The sequence below is a fragment of the Macaca thibetana genome, chromosome 19 (genome assembly GCF_024542745.1).
Source record: "Macaca thibetana thibetana isolate TM-01 chromosome 19, ASM2454274v1, whole genome shotgun sequence".
Taxonomy (NCBI): Eukaryota; Metazoa; Chordata; class Mammalia; order Primates; family Cercopithecidae; genus Macaca; species Macaca thibetana.
In genome coordinates, this window is record NC_065596.1 from 35,166,564 (window position 1) to 35,183,978 (window position 17,415).

A 17,415-nucleotide genomic window follows, 5' to 3' on the forward strand; every position below is an offset into this window, starting at 1 on the left:
GAGCTGAGATCTGTTGGGTGGGAAATGACTTAGAATCCGATCTCTGATTTCCTTCCAGGGACCCTTCCCAAGCCCACTCTCTGGGCTGAGCCAGGGTCTATGATCAGCGAGGGGAGTCCTGTGACCCTCAGGTGTCAGGGGAGCCTTCAGGTTCAGGAGTATCGTCTATATAGGGAAAAAAACCCAGCATCCTGGGTTAGACGGATACGACAAAAGCTTGTCAAGAAGGGCTATTTCCCCATTGCATCCATCACCTTGGAACACACAGGGCAGTATCGCTGTCAGTATTACAGCCACAGTTGGTGGTCAGAGCACAGCGACCCCCTGGAGCTGGTGGTGACAGGTGAGAGGACACTCAAGGGTCACAGCCCCAGGCTCTGCCCTCAGGAAGGGGGTCGGCTCTCAGGGGCGTCTCCCTCTCACAGCCCAGCCCTGGGGATGATGTGGGAGGTGGGAACCCATTTAACACGGTGCCGCCTTCTCTCCTAGGAGCCTACAGCAAACCCACCCTCTCAGCCCTGCCCAGACCTGTGGTGACGTCAGGAAGAAGCGTGACCCTCCAGTGTGACTCACAGGTGTCATATGACAGCTTCTTTCTGTGTAAGGAAGGAGAAGATGAACACTCACAATGCCTGAACTCCCAGCCCCATACCCGTGGGTCATCCCGGGCCGTCTTCTCCGTGGGCCCCGTAAGCCCGAGTCGCAGGTGGTCGTACCGGTGCTATGGTTATGACTCACGCTCTCCCTATGTGTGGTCTTTACCCAGTGATCTCCTGGAGCTCCTGGTCCCAGGTGAGAAATTCACAGCATTGCCTGGAGTTCCCTGAGTCTCCGGGCAGGTGGGGAGGAGCCGCGTCTCAGGGCAGAGCCAGGTGGGATGATGTTGGGACGAGAGGGCTCAGGGCTCCTGGGGCCAGAGACACAGGAAGATCAGCAGTGGTGAGGCCCAGGGGGAGAGGGAGGGTTTGTGGGGAAGCCTGAGGGTCGCTCCTGGAAACCGTGACCACCTTTTCCCAGGTGTTTCTAAGAAGCCGTCACTCTCAGTGCAGCCGGGTCCTGTCGTGGCCCGTGGGGATAAGCTGACCCTCCAGTGTGGCTCTGATGCCGGCTACGACAGATTTGCTCTGTACAAGGAGTGGGGACGTGACTTCCTCCAGCGCCCTGGCCGGCAGCCCCAGGCTGGGCTCTCCCAGGCCAACTTCACCCTGGACCCTGTGAGGGGCTCCCACGGGGGCCAGTACAGATGCTCCGGTGCACACAACCTCTCCTCCGAGTGGTCGGCCCCCAGTGACCCCCTGGACATCCTGATCTCAGGTGACAAGCCCAGTCAGGCAGGGACCCAGGCTCTGCACAGGCCCTGACAGGGGAGCCCAGGTGGTGATGGCCGGGATGAGGGGTGGGGATCCTAAGGAAGGGAGAGACAGACAGAGACAGGGGATGGGGGGGGAGGGGGAGACTCAGAGAAAACAGCGACAGAGAGACTGAGGGTCCCAGAGAGAGGCCTGGGGAGGTCTCAGCTCAGATCAAGGTGGCAGCCCCTCACCTATTTGTCTTCTCTCCAGGACAGTTCTATGGACACCCTTCCTCTCGGTGCAGCCGGGCCCCAAGGTGGCCTCAGGAGAGAACGTGACCCTGCTGTGTCAGTCACGGGGGCAGTTCCACACTTTCCTTCTGACCAAGGAGGGGGCAGCCCATCCCCCACAGCATCTAAGCTCAACGCATGAATCTCACATGTACCAGGCTGAATTCCCCATGAGTCCTGTAACCTCAGCCCACGCAGGGACCTACAGGTGCTACGGCTCACTCAGCTACAACCCCTACCTGCTGTCTAACCCCAGTGAGCCCCTGGAGCTCGTGGTCTCAGGTGAGGGCCCTGACCCTGTCGTCTCTGAGCTCAAAGACTCAGCTCTGGTGCTGCCTCCAGCAGAGCTCTGGGCTGGGATGGAGTGAGAGGGGGTCTGAAAGGGGCTCAGCCAGAGGGGGACTCAGCCCTCAGAGGGGAGGAGGACAACAGGGCCCTCCCAGGCATGCCCACCCTCAGCAGCATCAACAGCATCATGAAGAGGAGAGGTGGGTGGAGGGAGGGGCCTGGGGAGACCACAGCCCCCATGTAGAGAAATTTGGTTTGAGGTGGGGACTTCAGGGAAGCCCCAGCTCCTCAGCCTCCTCTCTTTCTTTTACCCAGGACCCTCCGGGAGTCCCAGCCCCCCACCCACCGGTCCCACCCCCACACCTGGTGAGTCTCTGAGGCCTCTGGGCTCGGAGGGAGCACAGCCTCCCCAACGTTTCCCAGAGTCCCAGAGTCCCCTCGGGGACTCAAGCTCGGCCTTCCATCTTGGGAGCTGGGCAGAGCCAGAGGAGGGGCCACAGGCTCCCAGGGGCTCTGAGGCTGGGCCGGTGAGGGGCGGGGTCGAGGCAGAGGGAGGTGTTGGGGCCCAGCCTCGGGGAGGAGCAGCCGGGCTGACGTGGGGAGCAGGGCAGCCCCAGCCCTCACCTTCCCATCCTGACCCAGCAGGCCCTGAGGACCAGCCCCTCACCCCCACGGGGTCGGACCCCCAGAGTGGTGAGTGGGGGGCTCTGAGAGGGAGGTGGGCGGGGTCCAGGGAGGCAGAGGTCGGTTCTGTCCTAGGTTCAGCATCCTCTGAAGATGGTGACGTGGACAGGCCCCTCCCCTGCCTGGGCCTCAGTTTCTCCAGGTGTAAAGGAGAGAGGCCTGCGGGTAGGAACGTTCCTTTCAGCTCTGACTCCCAGCTGTGACCTCCTGGGAGAGGAGGCCTCCCAGGGAAGCCTCCCAGACCCGATTCCGCAGGGGCCTGTCCTGTCCCACCTGCAGCAGTGACGGTGACCTGGGGCAGGGGAGGGGAGCAGGGCTGTGGTTCAGGACGGTCAGGTTCTTTCCCTGCATCTCTGGGGCTCAGCTCCGGTGCAGGGAACAAGGGCTGCAGTTCAGACTCCCGGGTTCCCTTCCCAGCTCTGCCGCTTCCTGGCTGGGGGTCCTGGGACAGGTGATTCACTTCTCTGAGCGTCAGTTTTCCATCTGTAAAGTGGGTGGGGTGGATGTTTCTGTTGTGGGGGTTGGAGGTGGTGAACAGAAGGTCCAGCAGTCACCTGCACACAGTAGGCGCTTATTTCAATGACATCACCCCCATTTCTGATGTCATCATGCTCAAGGTCTGGGAAGGCACCTGGGGGTTGTGACTGGCGTCTTGGTGGCCTTCGTCCTGTTGCTCTTCCTCCTCCTCCTCCTCTTCCTTGTCCTCCGACATCGACGTCAGGGCAAACGTTGGACATCAGGTGAGTAGGGAAGGGGAGACCCTGTGGGCTGACCGAGGGTGGGCTCAGGGTGCAGCCAAAGGGAATCCAAACCACTGGGCAAATGCAGCTTTGAGGAACTGTTCCAGCATTTCTCACCAGGCGAATGGAGAAAGCACTTAATGTCAGTCCCATCTACAAATGTAAAGTGTCCTTCGGGCTCTGTCCATCTCATGGGGCATTTGGAACACGGAGGCAGGAGTGTTTTCCGGTTTCCTTCCTTACCTTCGAGCTGTGTGTGGGGGGCAGGGGACTCCAATGTTCCCAGGGCTGAGGCTCTGTCCTTCTTCCCCCAGCCCAGAGAAAGGCTGATTTCCAACATCCTGCAGGGGCTGTGGAGCCAGAGCCCAGAGACAGAGGCCTTCAGAGGAGGTAATTCTGCCCGAAGACCCCAGACTCCCACCGGGCCCCGTACACTGCCCCTAAAGCTCCCGTTCCTCCCCCAGGTCCAGTCCAGCTGCCGACACCCAGGAAGAAAACCTCTGTGAGTGACAGGAAGAGGCGACCAGCCAGGAGGAGATGGGGGAGGCGACCAGCCAGGAGGAGATGGGGGAGGCGACCAGCCAGGAGGAGATGGGGGCCCCAAAGTTTCCATAGCAATGGGGAAAGGGGCACAGGCTGGAAAGGGTCTGGGGCTCAGGGTGAGATGATCTCACCCCACACTGTGGGACCTCGGGGACATCGCAGCCCCTCCCTGCATCGCAGTGGCCCCGTCTGGGAGCTGGGCAGGGACCCGCAGGACTGAGAGGTCTCAGGGAACCTTCTGAGGAGACAAACCCCTTGCTGTGTCCCAGCAGATGCTGCCGTGAAGGACACACAGCCTGAGGACGGGGTGGAGCTGGACAGTCGGGTGAGACACCCTCCCGCCCCCCGCCCCGTCCTGGGCACCAAAGGCCTCCTGGTGCCAGATCTAATCCTGCAGGACTTCTCTGTCCTCTTCCCTTGGCTCTCAGCATCATCACGGTGGACCCCTCCTTGTCCAGCACGCTGCCTCCTGCCTGCTGTGACCTCACTGTCTCCTGCTGTCCTGGGACCTCGTGGGCCTCCTCCCGGGTCCCCTTCCCGCTCCTCCTCCTCTGTTTGGCCGTCTGGTTGTTAGAGCGCTCCCCAGGCCTCAGGAGGATGAGGAATAGATGAACCACCCCAGTCCCCTGGGCTCCCCTTCATTCATTCATCCAGCGAGTGTTCCCAGGGAGCTCACTGTGGATCGGGCTCCCTGTGGGAGCTGCAGACACAGCAGGGAGCAGAGCCGCCCCCGCCTCCTGAGCTCACCTCGTGGTGGGAGACAAAATGCAAATAAATGCACCGTGTCCAGGAGTGTAACCTGCTGTAAGAAACATAAACCAGGGAAAGGGCAGAGAGTGTGGGGCAGTGGGGCCAGTCTGAATGTAAGGGGAGGGCTGTCTGCTCAGCTGTCATCTGAGAAGCCTGGACGGAGGGGGCCACAGGATCCTCTAATGGACGAGCCCCTGCAGGCAGAAGAAACAGCCGTGCAAAGATCCTGAGGCAGCAGCAAGCTCTTGCAGGAAGGCCGTGTAAGGCTGCAGCCAAATGAGCAAGGTCAGAGTGAGGAGGAGAGGCCAGAACCACAGGCAGGGAGCGGCCAGACCTCCCACGGCCTTAGGGCGTCCCTGAGATTCCATCAGGAAAGAGATGTAATCAGATCACCCTGGGAACAGTGAGGAAAATTGACTCCAGGAGTCACCCCACACCAGTGTCTTTCTCCAGCAGAGGCCACACGATGAAGACCCCCAGGCAGTGACATACGCCCGGGTGAAACACTCCGGACCTAGGAGAGAAATGGCCTCCCCTCCCTCCCCACTGTCCGAGGAATTCCTGGACACAAAGGACACACAGGTGGAAGAGGACAGGCAGATGGACACTGAGGCTGGTCCTTTCCTCTCCAGGCCCCCAGCCCTCCCCCACCCCTACCATGTTCCTTCCCTCTCACTCTCCCCCACTGCAGGCTGCTGCATCTGAAGACCCCCAGGATGTGACCTACGCCCAGCTGCAGAGCTTGACCCTCAGACGGGAGACAACTGAGCCTCCTCCATCCCAGGAAAGGGCGCCTCCAGTTGAGTCCAGCATCTACGCCACCCTGACCATCCACTAGCCCAGAGGGGACCCAGACCCCACATTCCAGGGAGTCTGGGACGCATGGGAGTTGCCCCCAGTGGACACCATTGAACCCCAGCCAGTCTGGACCGACACCAGGAGATGCTGGGAACTTTTAGGGGTCACTCAGTTCTGCAGTATAAATAACTAACATCTATACATTTTTGAAATAAAGCAACAGACTTTTCAATAATCATTGACGTCACTGAGAAAACTAAAAGTCAGAAAGTGCGTTGAACTGAATCACAATGTAAATATTACACATCAAACGGTGAAACTGGAAAACTACGAGCCACGAATGAATGAATTAGAAAAGAAAAAAAAAAGTAGGAAATGAATGATCATGGTTTTCCTATTAGAAATTTAGGGCCTGGCGCGGTGAGTCACGCCTGTCATTCCAGCACTTTGGGAGGCCGAGGCGGGCAGATAACGAGGTCAGAAGACTGAGACCATCTTGACCAACATGGTGAAACCCTGTCTGTCCTAAAAATACAAAAATTAGCTGGGTGTGGTGGTGGGCGTGCCTGTAATCCCAGCTATTCGGGAGGCTGAGGCAGGAGAATCGCTTGAACCAGGGAGTCAGAGGTTGTAGTGAGCCGAGATCGCACCACTGCACTCCTGCCTGGCGACAGAAGGAGACTCTGTCTCCAAAAAAAAAAAAAAGAAAAAAAAAAAGAAAAAAGAAAAATCTAGAAGAAGAATAACAAATTATTCCAAATGAAGGCGTAAGAAAGGGAATAATAATAATAATAATAATAAGAGGAGTTGTTCATGAGGAAAAACCAAAGCTTGAAAATTCAACAAAGCCAGTGAAGCTCGTTCTTGAAAACATTAATTGCACTCACGAATCCTAACTACAATGAGCAAGAGAAAGAAAGAGCAGGCACGCATTTCCACACAGGAGTGAGCGAGCAGACAGCCCTAGAGATCCCACATATGTTTTCAAAAACTAACAACAGAACAGGCGGCAAACCTATGCCAATATACTAGAAAATGCAGATTAAATAGATGAAGTATTGCAAACTGGAGTTTACGTAATGAACATAAGAGTAATCAGAGAATCTGACCCATTTTAGATGTGTGTGTTTGTGTGTGTGTATATATGTGTGTGTGTGTGAAAAACACTGCAATAAAAATGTTCCCATGGTATAAACTCCAGTTCACGAAGCTTCATTGGTGATTTCTTACAAATACTGACACACTAATGAAACACAAACACACCCAGAGCATCACAAATGTTTCTTGAGAATAGAAAAAGAGGCAATGTGCCCAGGTGCGGTGGCTCACACCTGTAATCTCAACACATTGGGAGGCAGAAGTGGCAGATTACTTGAGGCCGGGAGTTCGAGACCAGCCTGTCCAACATGGCAAACACATCTCTACTAAAAAAAAAAAAATTAGCTGGACATGGTGGCGCATGCTGCAATCCCAGCTACTGGGGAAGCAGAGGCAGGAGAATCATTTGATCCCGGGAGGTGGAGGTTGCAGTGAGCTGAGATCACGCCCCTGCACTCCAGCCTGGGCAACAGAGCCAGACTCTGTCTCAAAAAATTAAAAAAAAAAAAAAAGTCATCACATATAAAATGGAATTTTCCATTCTATAAAAGGCATGTTTTAAACTACTTTTTTTTTGTTTCAAAATAATAATTTTTTTATTTTACTTTATTTGGCAATTTAAAATTCTACATACTTAGGGTGTTTTATTTTAATATATCCTGTGAAATTTTAATATCCCCTGTGAAATCGCTAGGTCAAGCTAATTAACATCTGTAACATCACATAGTTACCTTTCTGTTAAGAGAACATTTAAAATCTACTTTCTTACCAATGTTCACGTATACAATCCATTGTGAGCAACTGTAGTCACCGTATTGTACAACAGATCTGCTAAACTCACTCCTCCTGTCTAACTGAAACGCGGTATCCTTCGATGCAGCTCTCTGATTCCACCACCGCCCCCTCAGCTCCCAGGAACCACCTTCGACTCTCTAATTCCATGAGCTGAACTGGGGCAATCCACACATAAGTGAGGTCAGGCAGCAGGGGTCTTCCTGTGTCTTCTTTACTCCACGTGGCGGGATGTCCTCGAGGCTCATCCATGTCACAAATGAAACGATTTCCTTCTTCTAGAAGGCTGAGTAGTTTTTCGCTGTGCATACTCTGAGCATTTCCTTTTCTGTATCCACTCGCCTGCTGGTGGACACTTGGGCGGGTTCCACGTCTTGGTTATGGTGACTAAAATTGTCATGAATATGGGAGGGCGGGCATCTCTTCAACGTACTGATGTCGTTTCCTTTAGATACGCACCCGGCAGTGAAATTGTTGCAGCACAGGGGCAGTTCTGACTGTTAACTTCTGAAAAACATCTATGGTATTTTTACGGTCATTGTACTCATTTACATTACCACTAGCAGAGTGCAAGTATTCCATTTTTTCCACATTCTCGCAACACTTGCTACTCTATTCTTTTTCATAGTAACCATCCTAACAGATGTGAGGTTATAGCTTCTTGAAGTTTATATGTATGTAAGTGTGTACATATATGTATATATACAAATTTATGTATTCATACATATACATCCACACATACATATGTACATGTGTGCAGATATGTATGTACATATATATGCATGTGTATGTATATATGTATACATATGTATACACGTGTATGTGTAAAAAGTGAAATTTTGCAGTGAGCTATCACTTCACAGCTCTTAGATTGCCTATTATCAAAATGGTGAAAGATCAGTGTTGGTGAGCATGGGGAGAAAAGAAAATCCTTACACACCATTGGTGGATGTGTAAATTAATGCAGCCATTTTAGAAAACAGTATGGAAGCTCCTCAAAAAACTAAACGTGCAACCACCGTATAATCCAGCAAGCCCACTGCTGGGTGTATACCCAGAGGAAATGATATTGACACACAGAAGAGATGTCCACACTCCTAAGTTCATTGCAGCACTATTCACAATTGCCAGGTTTCACAAACAATTCTATATTTTTGAATAAGGTTTCGTTTCTCCAGCCTGGGTGACGGAGCGAGTCTCTGTCTCACAAAAACAAAAACAAGACCCCACAATTCCGCCTAGGATACGTGTATTCGATTGACATTTGATCTTTTTCTTAGGATTGCTTTGGTATTCATCCTCTTTTTTGGTTCCATATGAATTTTTAGTGTCTCACATGTCCGTGTGGAGAGATCACCAAACAGGCTTTGTGTGAGCAACAAGGCTGTTTATTTCACCTGGGTGCAGGCGGGCTGAGTCCGAAAAAGGAGTCAGCAAAGGGTGGTGGGATTATCATTGGTTCTTGTAGGTTTTGAGATAGGCGGTGGAGTTAGGAGCAATGTTTTGAGGGCAGGGGGTGGGTCTCACAAAGTACATTCTCAAGGGTGGGGAGAATTACAAAGAACCTTCTTAAGGGTGGGGGAGATGATAAAGAACCTTTTAAAGGGTGGGGGAGATTATAAAGAACCTTCTTAAGGGTGGGGAAGATTACAAAGTACATCCATCTGTTAGGGTGGGGCAGAAACAAATCACAACGGTAGAATGTCATCAGTTAAGCTATTTTCACTTCTGTGGCTCTTCAGTTGCTTCAGGCCATCTGGATGTGTACATGCAGGTCACAGGGGATGTGATGGCTTAGCTTGGGCTCAGAGGCCTGACATTTAGGATTGCTTTTTCTAATCCTGTGCAAAATGATACTGGTATTTTGATGGGAATTGCATTGTATCTGAAGATTGCTTTGGGCAATATGATCATTTCACAATACTGATTCTTCCAATCCATGAGCATGGGATATATTTCTGTTTTGCTGTGCCATCTACGATTTCTTTCAGCAGCGTTTTATTGTTCTTCTTGTAGAGATCTTTCACCTCCTTGGTTAGGTATCTTCTTAGGTATTTTTAATTTTTTGCAACTGATATACAAAGGATTGAGTTTTGCAGCAACTTGGATGAGCTGGAGGCCATTATTCATGACACCACATCCAGCTAATTTTTGTATTTTTTGTAGAGAAGAGGTTTTGCTGTGTGGCCCAGGCTGGTCTTGAACTCCTGGGCCCAAATGACCTGCTTGCCTTGACCTCCCAAAGTGCTGGGACTGCAGGCATGAGCCACGGTGCCCGGCCCATCATAGCACTTTTGATCATGAGGATAATTCCTCCTTCTTGTCATTCTTGGACACATGCTTCCCACATGCCTCATCTTCCAGAGAGGGTTTCTACCAGGGCTGTGCTGGGAGCTAAGGCTGGAAAAGGGGAGATGGTGCCACCCGCCAGTGCCACACGAGTCTGCTCAGGGCTGTCACCAGCAGGGGAGGGGCCAATGTGAGCCTCAGACTCACATGTGGGACAGACGCCCATGTGTGATAATGCTGCAGTGAATCTGTTTCGCACACATGGAGGAGGCGGCTCAGGGGTGACCATGGACCTGAGTCAATGGGCAGAGATATCCCAGAGCCATCCACAAACACAGGGGAGGAGGAGCCACAACTCCCCACTTCCGTCCAAAACCATGACCCCTCCCTGAGTGTGAGGGCCCAGGGGTTCTCCTCTGTCTCATACAGAGGTGGAAACCTCCCCCTTAGTGACCGCCTGACATCGCAAGTCACCAGCACCACTCGGCTCTGACCTCTTCTGCTTCTTAAGGTTTCCTGCCTATGACAGGAAATTTCATTTCTCATTTTCTTCGTAGGACTGTGGCTGCATATTTCAGACACATTATAAGCAGGTTTTCCCAGTGTTGGGAGCAGATGTGGGCTGTTGAGCACGTCAGTCGCTCACCGTGACTGTACAGTCCAACACCAGCATCCACGCATGTGTCCACCCCTCAAGTCTTAACCCGGTCTGGAAATGTGCCATGACCGAGGCCCTCCCATGACCCAGGCACAACTGGCCCCCAAACCACTCAGGAGGGGGGTTCATGACAACAGGCCCCAAATGAGGAAACTGAGGCTCAGAGATGGGGCTTACTGCCCAAGGTCATGCAGGCAGGGGTGAAGGTCAGCAATTCAGAAAAAATAAACTCCCTATCCCACCCCGAAGTCAGAACTCAAGACTAAGTACTTGTTTCCAAACCCTTGAAGGCAGACTGAGATGCAGGGGAATGCCCAAGGAAGAGGGGTTGGGGGTGGGAGGGACACCGAGGAGGCAGGAATGACTCAGAGGTTACTTTTAAGGGAGGGGGAGGTGAACACTATTAAAAAATAGAAAAAAGGGAGGAGGAAAGTCTAAGAAGGAAACTGTTGGGAAGAAATAAAACCCATATTCCAACGACAAAAGAAGAGTCTCTTTCTTTATTTCTTTATTCCTCTTTCTTTCTTTCTTTATTTCTCCTTCTTTATTTCTCCTTTTTTTCTCATTGCCATTTGCAGCTCGACTTGAAGTTCACAGCCAGGTGTGCGACGCGTCTCTGCTGATCTGAGTCCGCCCTGCAGCAGGGACCTGCAGCTTCCCTGAAGCATCCCCAGGGCTGGGCCGCCATGGTAAGGATCCCACAATGCTGTGTTGATGGACGGGCTGAAGGAAGGAAGGAGACCCCACGGGGAGGCTCTGAGAAGAAGAACAAGCCCCCAGTGACCCTCACTTGGACAGGACAGACTCAGAAAGGTGCTGGGTCTATTGGCTCCTATGTCCTGATCCTTGGTGAGATGAGGACCGATGGGGCAAATAGCAGAAAAGGGTCAGGGAGATACAACTTCTGTATGAAGTATCTGAAGAGAGCCTAGTACCTGCCCCAGCCCCAGCCTTGGGGAAATGGAAGCCAGGCTCCCGGAGAGGGCAGTTCCCCTTCCTGTGGGGCTGCTGATGGGACAGCCTCGTGATGGAGAGCCCAGGCTCCCAGTAGATTTACTCCATCCAGGAACTGTGGCCTCGTCCATCTCCACAGCCAGGGGCTGTGGGAGGAGACGCCATGACTCCCACACTCACGCTCCTGATCTGTCTTGATGAAATTGAAAGAGGGAGCGGGGAGACTGTAGCCTGGGGGGAATCCCACCTCACAACTTGGTCCTGATTGAATAGGAGACCCCAGAGGTTCGCAGAGATCCCAGGGTGGGGAGGATCTGCCCAGGGTTCAGGAGGCGAATCTCTCGCAGGAAGCTCTGGGACCCCCTCCCTAGTGCCGCTCCTGTGCCTCAGTGGGATTTGGAGAGGATGTCTTAGATTAGAGGGAGTTGTGTCCTTCAGCGACAAAACCATACGAAAAACACCTGGACACTTCACGTCAGTGGATAAAGCATGTCTTGTGCCAAATCAGGACCTACCTGTGGTGAAATTTAGGGCTCACACTACAGTCACTCACCTTCGGGGAAAAGCATCCCAGGTTGGTGCCTGTCTCTGTGATAAACGTCTCCCCTCCTGGCTACAGGTAACAGATTAAAGTAACACTGGCCGAAAAGATTCTGTATTCACCTGATGATTATACTGAAAAATAGCCATAAAATTGTTACCTCCAAATCCAATTCCCCTTTTGACTTTTGACAGTTCTCTAAAGAAGATGTACAAATGGCCAACAAACATATGAAAAATATGTAGATTACACACACACACACACCACACACACACATACACACACACCATGGAATACTGTGGCCATAAAAAGGAACAAAATAATGGCATTCCCAGCAACCTGGAGGCGCTTGGAGACCTTTATTCTAAGTGAAATAACTCAGGAATGGAAAACCATCATCGTATGTTCTCGTAAGTGGGAGCTATGCTACGAGGATGTAAAGGCACAAGAATGATATAATGGACTCTGGGGACCCAGGGGGAACAATGGGAGGGGGATGAGGGATAAAAGACCACACATTGGGTACAGTGTACACCGCTCAGGTGATGGGTGCACCAAAAATCTCAAAAATCACCACTAAAGAACTTACGCATGCAACGAAACACCACCTGTTCCCCCAAAACTATTGAAACTTAAAAAAATAAATAAATAAAAATAAATTCACCACATTAACAACAACAATGGCAAAAATCCAATTCCACTGAGCGTAATGTTTTCATGGTCTATGCATGTTGTAACATGTCATTGGCCTTTGTTCCCTTATGTGATTGAAGAACATTCCATTCTACCGCTGTATCACATTTTGTTTATGCATCCACCAATTGATGGACATTTGAGTTGTTTTCACTATTTAGCTATTATGAATAATGACACAAAAGGTCATATATTTTGGGTTTTTTTATTTTTTATTGTTTTTATTTTTTATTTTTTAAAAGTTACAATCATTTATTTTATTTTATTTGTCTGAGACAGAGTCTCACTCTGTCTCCCAGGCTAAAGTGCAGTGGTGTGATCTTGGCTCACTGCAACCTCTGCCTCCTGGATTCAAGCAATTATCATACCTCAGCTTCCCAAGTAGCTGGAATTACAGGTGTGCACCATCACACCAGTCACCCGGTTGTTTCCAGTGACCCAGCTGCTGTCACTTGTCTGTTTCAAGACACCCAGCTCCAGTCTCCTGGCTGTTTGTTGAGTCTCAGCCGTAGTCATCCCAGCTGATTCCATCAACAACGTCGCATCCTCCTGCAGTTTCCAAATGTCTTTTGTAAATCCCCCGAGCTGCCCCGGCAATCATCTACTCAGCTGATCCTGAACGTCCTTCTAGTGTTTAGCTGTTGATCTTGAGAATGAGCCGTACATACGGATCTGAGAGCTGAGACCAGTCCACTGGGTCATGCTTTACTTCCTGCACCAATAAATACTTTAAAGACCTCACATCTGGCAGTCCTGTGTCATGCTCTGGGGGGTACAGATCACTTGGACCCAGTCTCTGCCTTCATGTCGTTCAAGGCTGCATGGGATTAACAAGAACTACAAAGGAGGTGTCAGTATTTTTTGTAAGTATTTCATTGGCAGTGATTGCATATATTCGAGATGCACAAGGTGATAATCTGATATACACATACATTGTGAAATAATAGCCACGGTCAAATTAATCAGCACATCCATCCCCACCCATGCTGTACATAAGATCCCCTGAACTTGCTCCTCTTAGGCCTCCAGGATGGAGCGTATGTATCCAGGATGAACTGAGGTGTCTGAGGGGAGGCATGGATGGGTGAAGACAGACAGCTCATCCCACTTACGCACATAACACACATGCACATGTACTCACACATTCACGCATGCACACGCATGCGCAAGCATGAACACATTCTCACATATCAGGAGACCTCTGAGTCCTCTGTGCGCTGGGACTTGTTGGTTTTCTCCACTCCTCTTACAAAGTTAGATGCTCTCCCTACTCAGATTAAAATGGAAAATGACTTGAGAACCACTAGGGGGAGACAGTGTCTCATCTGACTTAATTTTTGTGCACATTTTAAATAAAAAATAGCACACTTACCATGGGCATGCCTTTGGCCGAATTGCAACGGTAAACATATATCAAAGCATCTCATGATACCCGGTAAATACGTATGATTATATACAATTATTTTTTTCAATTAAAATACCATAATAAAATAACGGAAAAGAAACCTGCATACTGGGGTAACAGGGTGGATTTTTAAATGTTGTTTTATACAAGAAAAAGAATATTAAAAAAAAAACTCAACAATAACTCAATCAGCTCATTCTATGCAGCAATTACTAGTTGAATACTATGCAAACATCAACACATTCAGTAGTCTTACATATGCCCCATAGCTTGTCCTATCTTTTTCCCCACTTGTGGGGATTTTGATAGCTGTTGAGGATGTCTAATCCAATTATACATTCCAGAGCTAGGAATAAAGCCACAGGATGCCTTTGGTGGCCAAGAAAATTCAATAGGAGACAAATCTGAGCTAAAGCTTCATTGACTACCTGACCTCTATAAGCTTCTAATCTGACTGGAGGGTCACCATGATGTTCTGGGTCTTCTGAAGTTAGTGTTAGCTCAGAGCCAGTGTCTAGCTGTACCCAAAATATCTGATTATTTCCTTTACCCAGTGCACAGTTACCATGATAAAGGCCATAGGTCCATTTAAGGGAAGTTGAGAGAAATATAATTGTATAACTTTTGTAGTATATACTGGAGCAGTGCTTTCAAGGGTACCTGGTCTTCCCTTTAATTCAAGGGGTTCTGGGTCTATAAACTGGCCAAATTCCAGTAATTGATTAAGAAACTGTGACTCTCTATTTTATGATTCTAATTAGATTCTTACTCTTCGCCAAGAAACGTTCTGCTTATACAAATCAAGTAAGAATTAAGTAAGTTTCCTATCTATGTCACGTCTTAGAACGCTGCGGTCAACTGGACAACACTAAAGGGCTGCATGAGACAGTCTATTCGGATTACTGCTTTGACTCTGCTGTCCATTATGATCACCACACCCAGTTCTGTGATAACCACACCCAATTCAACACACCAGATTCTCGCCTTTGTCCACTGACTTCTGACACTGAGTCCTGCCACTCTGGGATCCAACTACACCCCTTACATTTAGGTTCTCCGTTCAGTGGCAGCAGTTCCCACTGGAAGTTCTGGCCACTCCTAATACACCCTCTGTCCTTTCCCATCTTGTCTGTACCCTGGAGGCTGACTGTATGGATTGCATCACCAACATCTTCTTGCGTCTAGTTTCTGGTTGAGTTCAGCCATGGGAGGCACCGTCAACAGAGCAGACAGTGAGAGGAGAGAGAGGCTGGGGAATCTATTCCCACACATACACCCTGCCAGGCAAAAGACTGTGCTCCTCTACCCATGACATCAGCTTCCACGAAGCACTTCTCATCTCCCAGCTCCGTCCTCAGGGTGACTTTCCAGAGACCCAGTTACATTCGGCTGTTACTAAAGAGTCAGCTACAGTCATCTAGCTGTTTCCAGTGACCACCTCCAACCCCCCCCATAGCTGCCTGGCTGTTTGCAGAGATCCACCTGGCTGTTTGTTTTTTAAATTTATTTTGTTTTTTTTGTTTGTTTATTTTATTTTTTTTTTTTTTTTTACTAGAGACCCGGCTACATCCACCCAACTGATTTCATTATCATTGACGCAGTCCCCAGCTGCTCCTATGTCTCGTGGAAATCCCCAATTGCCCCAGAGACTTTGTTGTAATTTTCTGCTCAGCTGACTCTAGGGATCTTCCTGGAACTTAATTGCTGACCTTAAGAATGGGCCGTATTTATGCAACTGAAAGCAGGGCCCAGTTCTCTGGGCAATGCTTTCCTTTGTACCTCAACAAATAATCCTAAAGACCTAACGTCTGGCAACCCATGCCAGGTCATAGGGTGCACAGGTCACCTGCATCCAGTTTTTACCTTCACAGTTGCTCAAAGCTGAGCAGGGAAAAAGAAGAGCCACGGATAAGTTCAGTGTTTTCCTTTTTATCCTTTTAAAAAATCATTCTTTTATTCTTAAAATGATTTAATCAACCAAGATTGTATATACTGAGGTGTACAACATGATGATTTGATATATGTATACATTGTGTAATGATTTCCACAATCAAATGAGTTAGCACACTCAGCACAACCAATGCCATAAGTAGATCCCCTGGATTTGTACATGTTATGCCTTAAAGTTGGTGCCAGAGTTCTCTTTATTTATTTTTATCCATATATGACAATTGTATATAGGTTTGGGGTACTTATGATGTTTCGGTACTTGTATACAATAGGTAACAATAAAATCAGGGCAATTAGGGTATCCATTACCTCAAATATTTATCTTTGCTTTGTGTTGGGGAGCATTACAATTCTTTTCTTCTAGTTGTTTTGAAATATGCAATATATTATTGTTAACTATGCTTTCCCTACTGTACTGTCAAATACTCAAAGTTATTTCTCCTATCCAGCTGTATTTCTGTACTCCATAACTAACATCTCCTTATCCCCCACCCTTTCCAGCTCTAGTAACCACTAGTCTACATCTTTTTTTTTTTTTTTTTTTGATACAGAGTCTTGCTGTGCACCCAGGATGGAGTGCAGTGGCGCCATCTTGCCTCCCTGCAAACTTTGCCTCCCTGATTCAAGCAATTTGCCTGCCTCAGCCTCCTGAGTAGCTGGGATTACAGGTGCTTGCCACCATGACCAGCTAAAGATGGGGTTTCACCATGTTGGCCAGGATGGTCTCAAACTGCTGACCTCAAGTGATCCATCTGCCTCACCTTCTCAAAGTGCTGGGATTACAGGCGTGAATCACCGCGCCTGGCCTTTTTTTTTTTTTTTCTTTTGAGACAAGGTATTGCTCTGTTGCCCAGGCTGGAATGCAGTGACACAATCATGGCTCACTGCAGCTTCGACCCTCCAGGCTTCAAGCGATCCTCCTGCCTCAGACTCACGAGGAGCTGGGACCACAGTGCACACCATCACGCCTGACTGATTTTTGTATGTTTTGTAGAGTAGGGGTTTGCCACATTGGCCAGGCTGGTCTCGAACTCTTGACCTCAAGTGACCCACCGGCCTTGGCCTCCCAAATCACTGGGATTACAGGCATGAGCCATCACACCCGGTCAACCAGTCTACGCTCTCTGTTTAGGAATCCACTTCTTTATTTTATTTTATTTTATTTTATTTTATTTTATTTTTTTGAGATGGAGTCTTGCTCTTTCACCCAGGCTGGAGTGCAGTGGCCGGATCTCAGCTCACTGCAAGCTCCGCCTCCCGGGTTCACGCCATTCTCCTGCCTCAGCCTCCTGAGTAGCTGGGACTACAGGCACCCGCCACCTCGCCCAGCTAGTTTTTTTTGTATTTTTTTAGTAGAGACGGGGTTTCACCGTGTTAGCCAGGATGGTCTCGATCTCTTGACCTCGTGATCCGCCTGTCTCAGCCTCCCAAAGTGCTGGGATTACAGGCTTGAGCCACCGCGCCCGGCCAGGAATCCACTTCTTTAGCTCCCACGTATGAGTGAGAACATTCGAGACTTGTCTTTCTGTTTCTGACTTATTTCACTGACCATAATGACCTCCAGTTCCAACCATGTTGCTGTAAATGTCAGGATTTCATTCTTTTTTCAGGATGACCCCTCTTCCATTGTGTATCTATACCACATTTTCT

The 17,415-nt window shown here is 49.5% G+C and overlaps 1 protein-coding gene across 4 annotated transcripts in view; it reads left to right on the forward strand.

Moving 5' to 3' along the window:
• LOC126943198 (leukocyte immunoglobulin-like receptor subfamily A member 2) overlaps window positions 1-17,415 on the forward strand; it is a 75,325-nt gene that overhangs the window by 39,001 nt on the left and 18,909 nt on the right. The window contains exons 3-14 of one of the 4 annotated variants that reach the window (XM_050771710.1): window positions 59-343; window positions 490-792; window positions 1,018-1,326; window positions 1,568-1,864; window positions 2,186-2,236; window positions 2,516-2,563; window positions 3,172-3,294; window positions 3,609-3,684; window positions 3,759-3,796; window positions 4,110-4,162; window positions 5,044-5,169; window positions 5,279-6,564. In XM_050771710.1, coding sequence (XP_050627667.1) covers window positions 59-343; window positions 490-792; window positions 1,018-1,326; window positions 1,568-1,864; window positions 2,186-2,236; window positions 2,516-2,563; window positions 3,172-3,294; window positions 3,609-3,684; window positions 3,759-3,796; window positions 4,110-4,162; window positions 5,044-5,169; window positions 5,279-5,425 — 1,856 coding nt within the window. In that variant the 3' untranslated portion in view covers window positions 5,426-6,564. Of the gene's footprint in view, window positions 1-58; window positions 344-489; window positions 793-1,017; window positions 1,327-1,567; window positions 1,865-2,185; window positions 2,237-2,515; window positions 2,564-3,171; window positions 3,295-3,608; window positions 3,685-3,758; window positions 3,797-4,109; window positions 4,163-5,043; window positions 5,170-5,278; window positions 6,565-17,415 lie in introns of those variants that run through there. The other 3 variants (XM_050771711.1, XM_050771699.1, XM_050771700.1) reach the window with 3 other exon arrangements.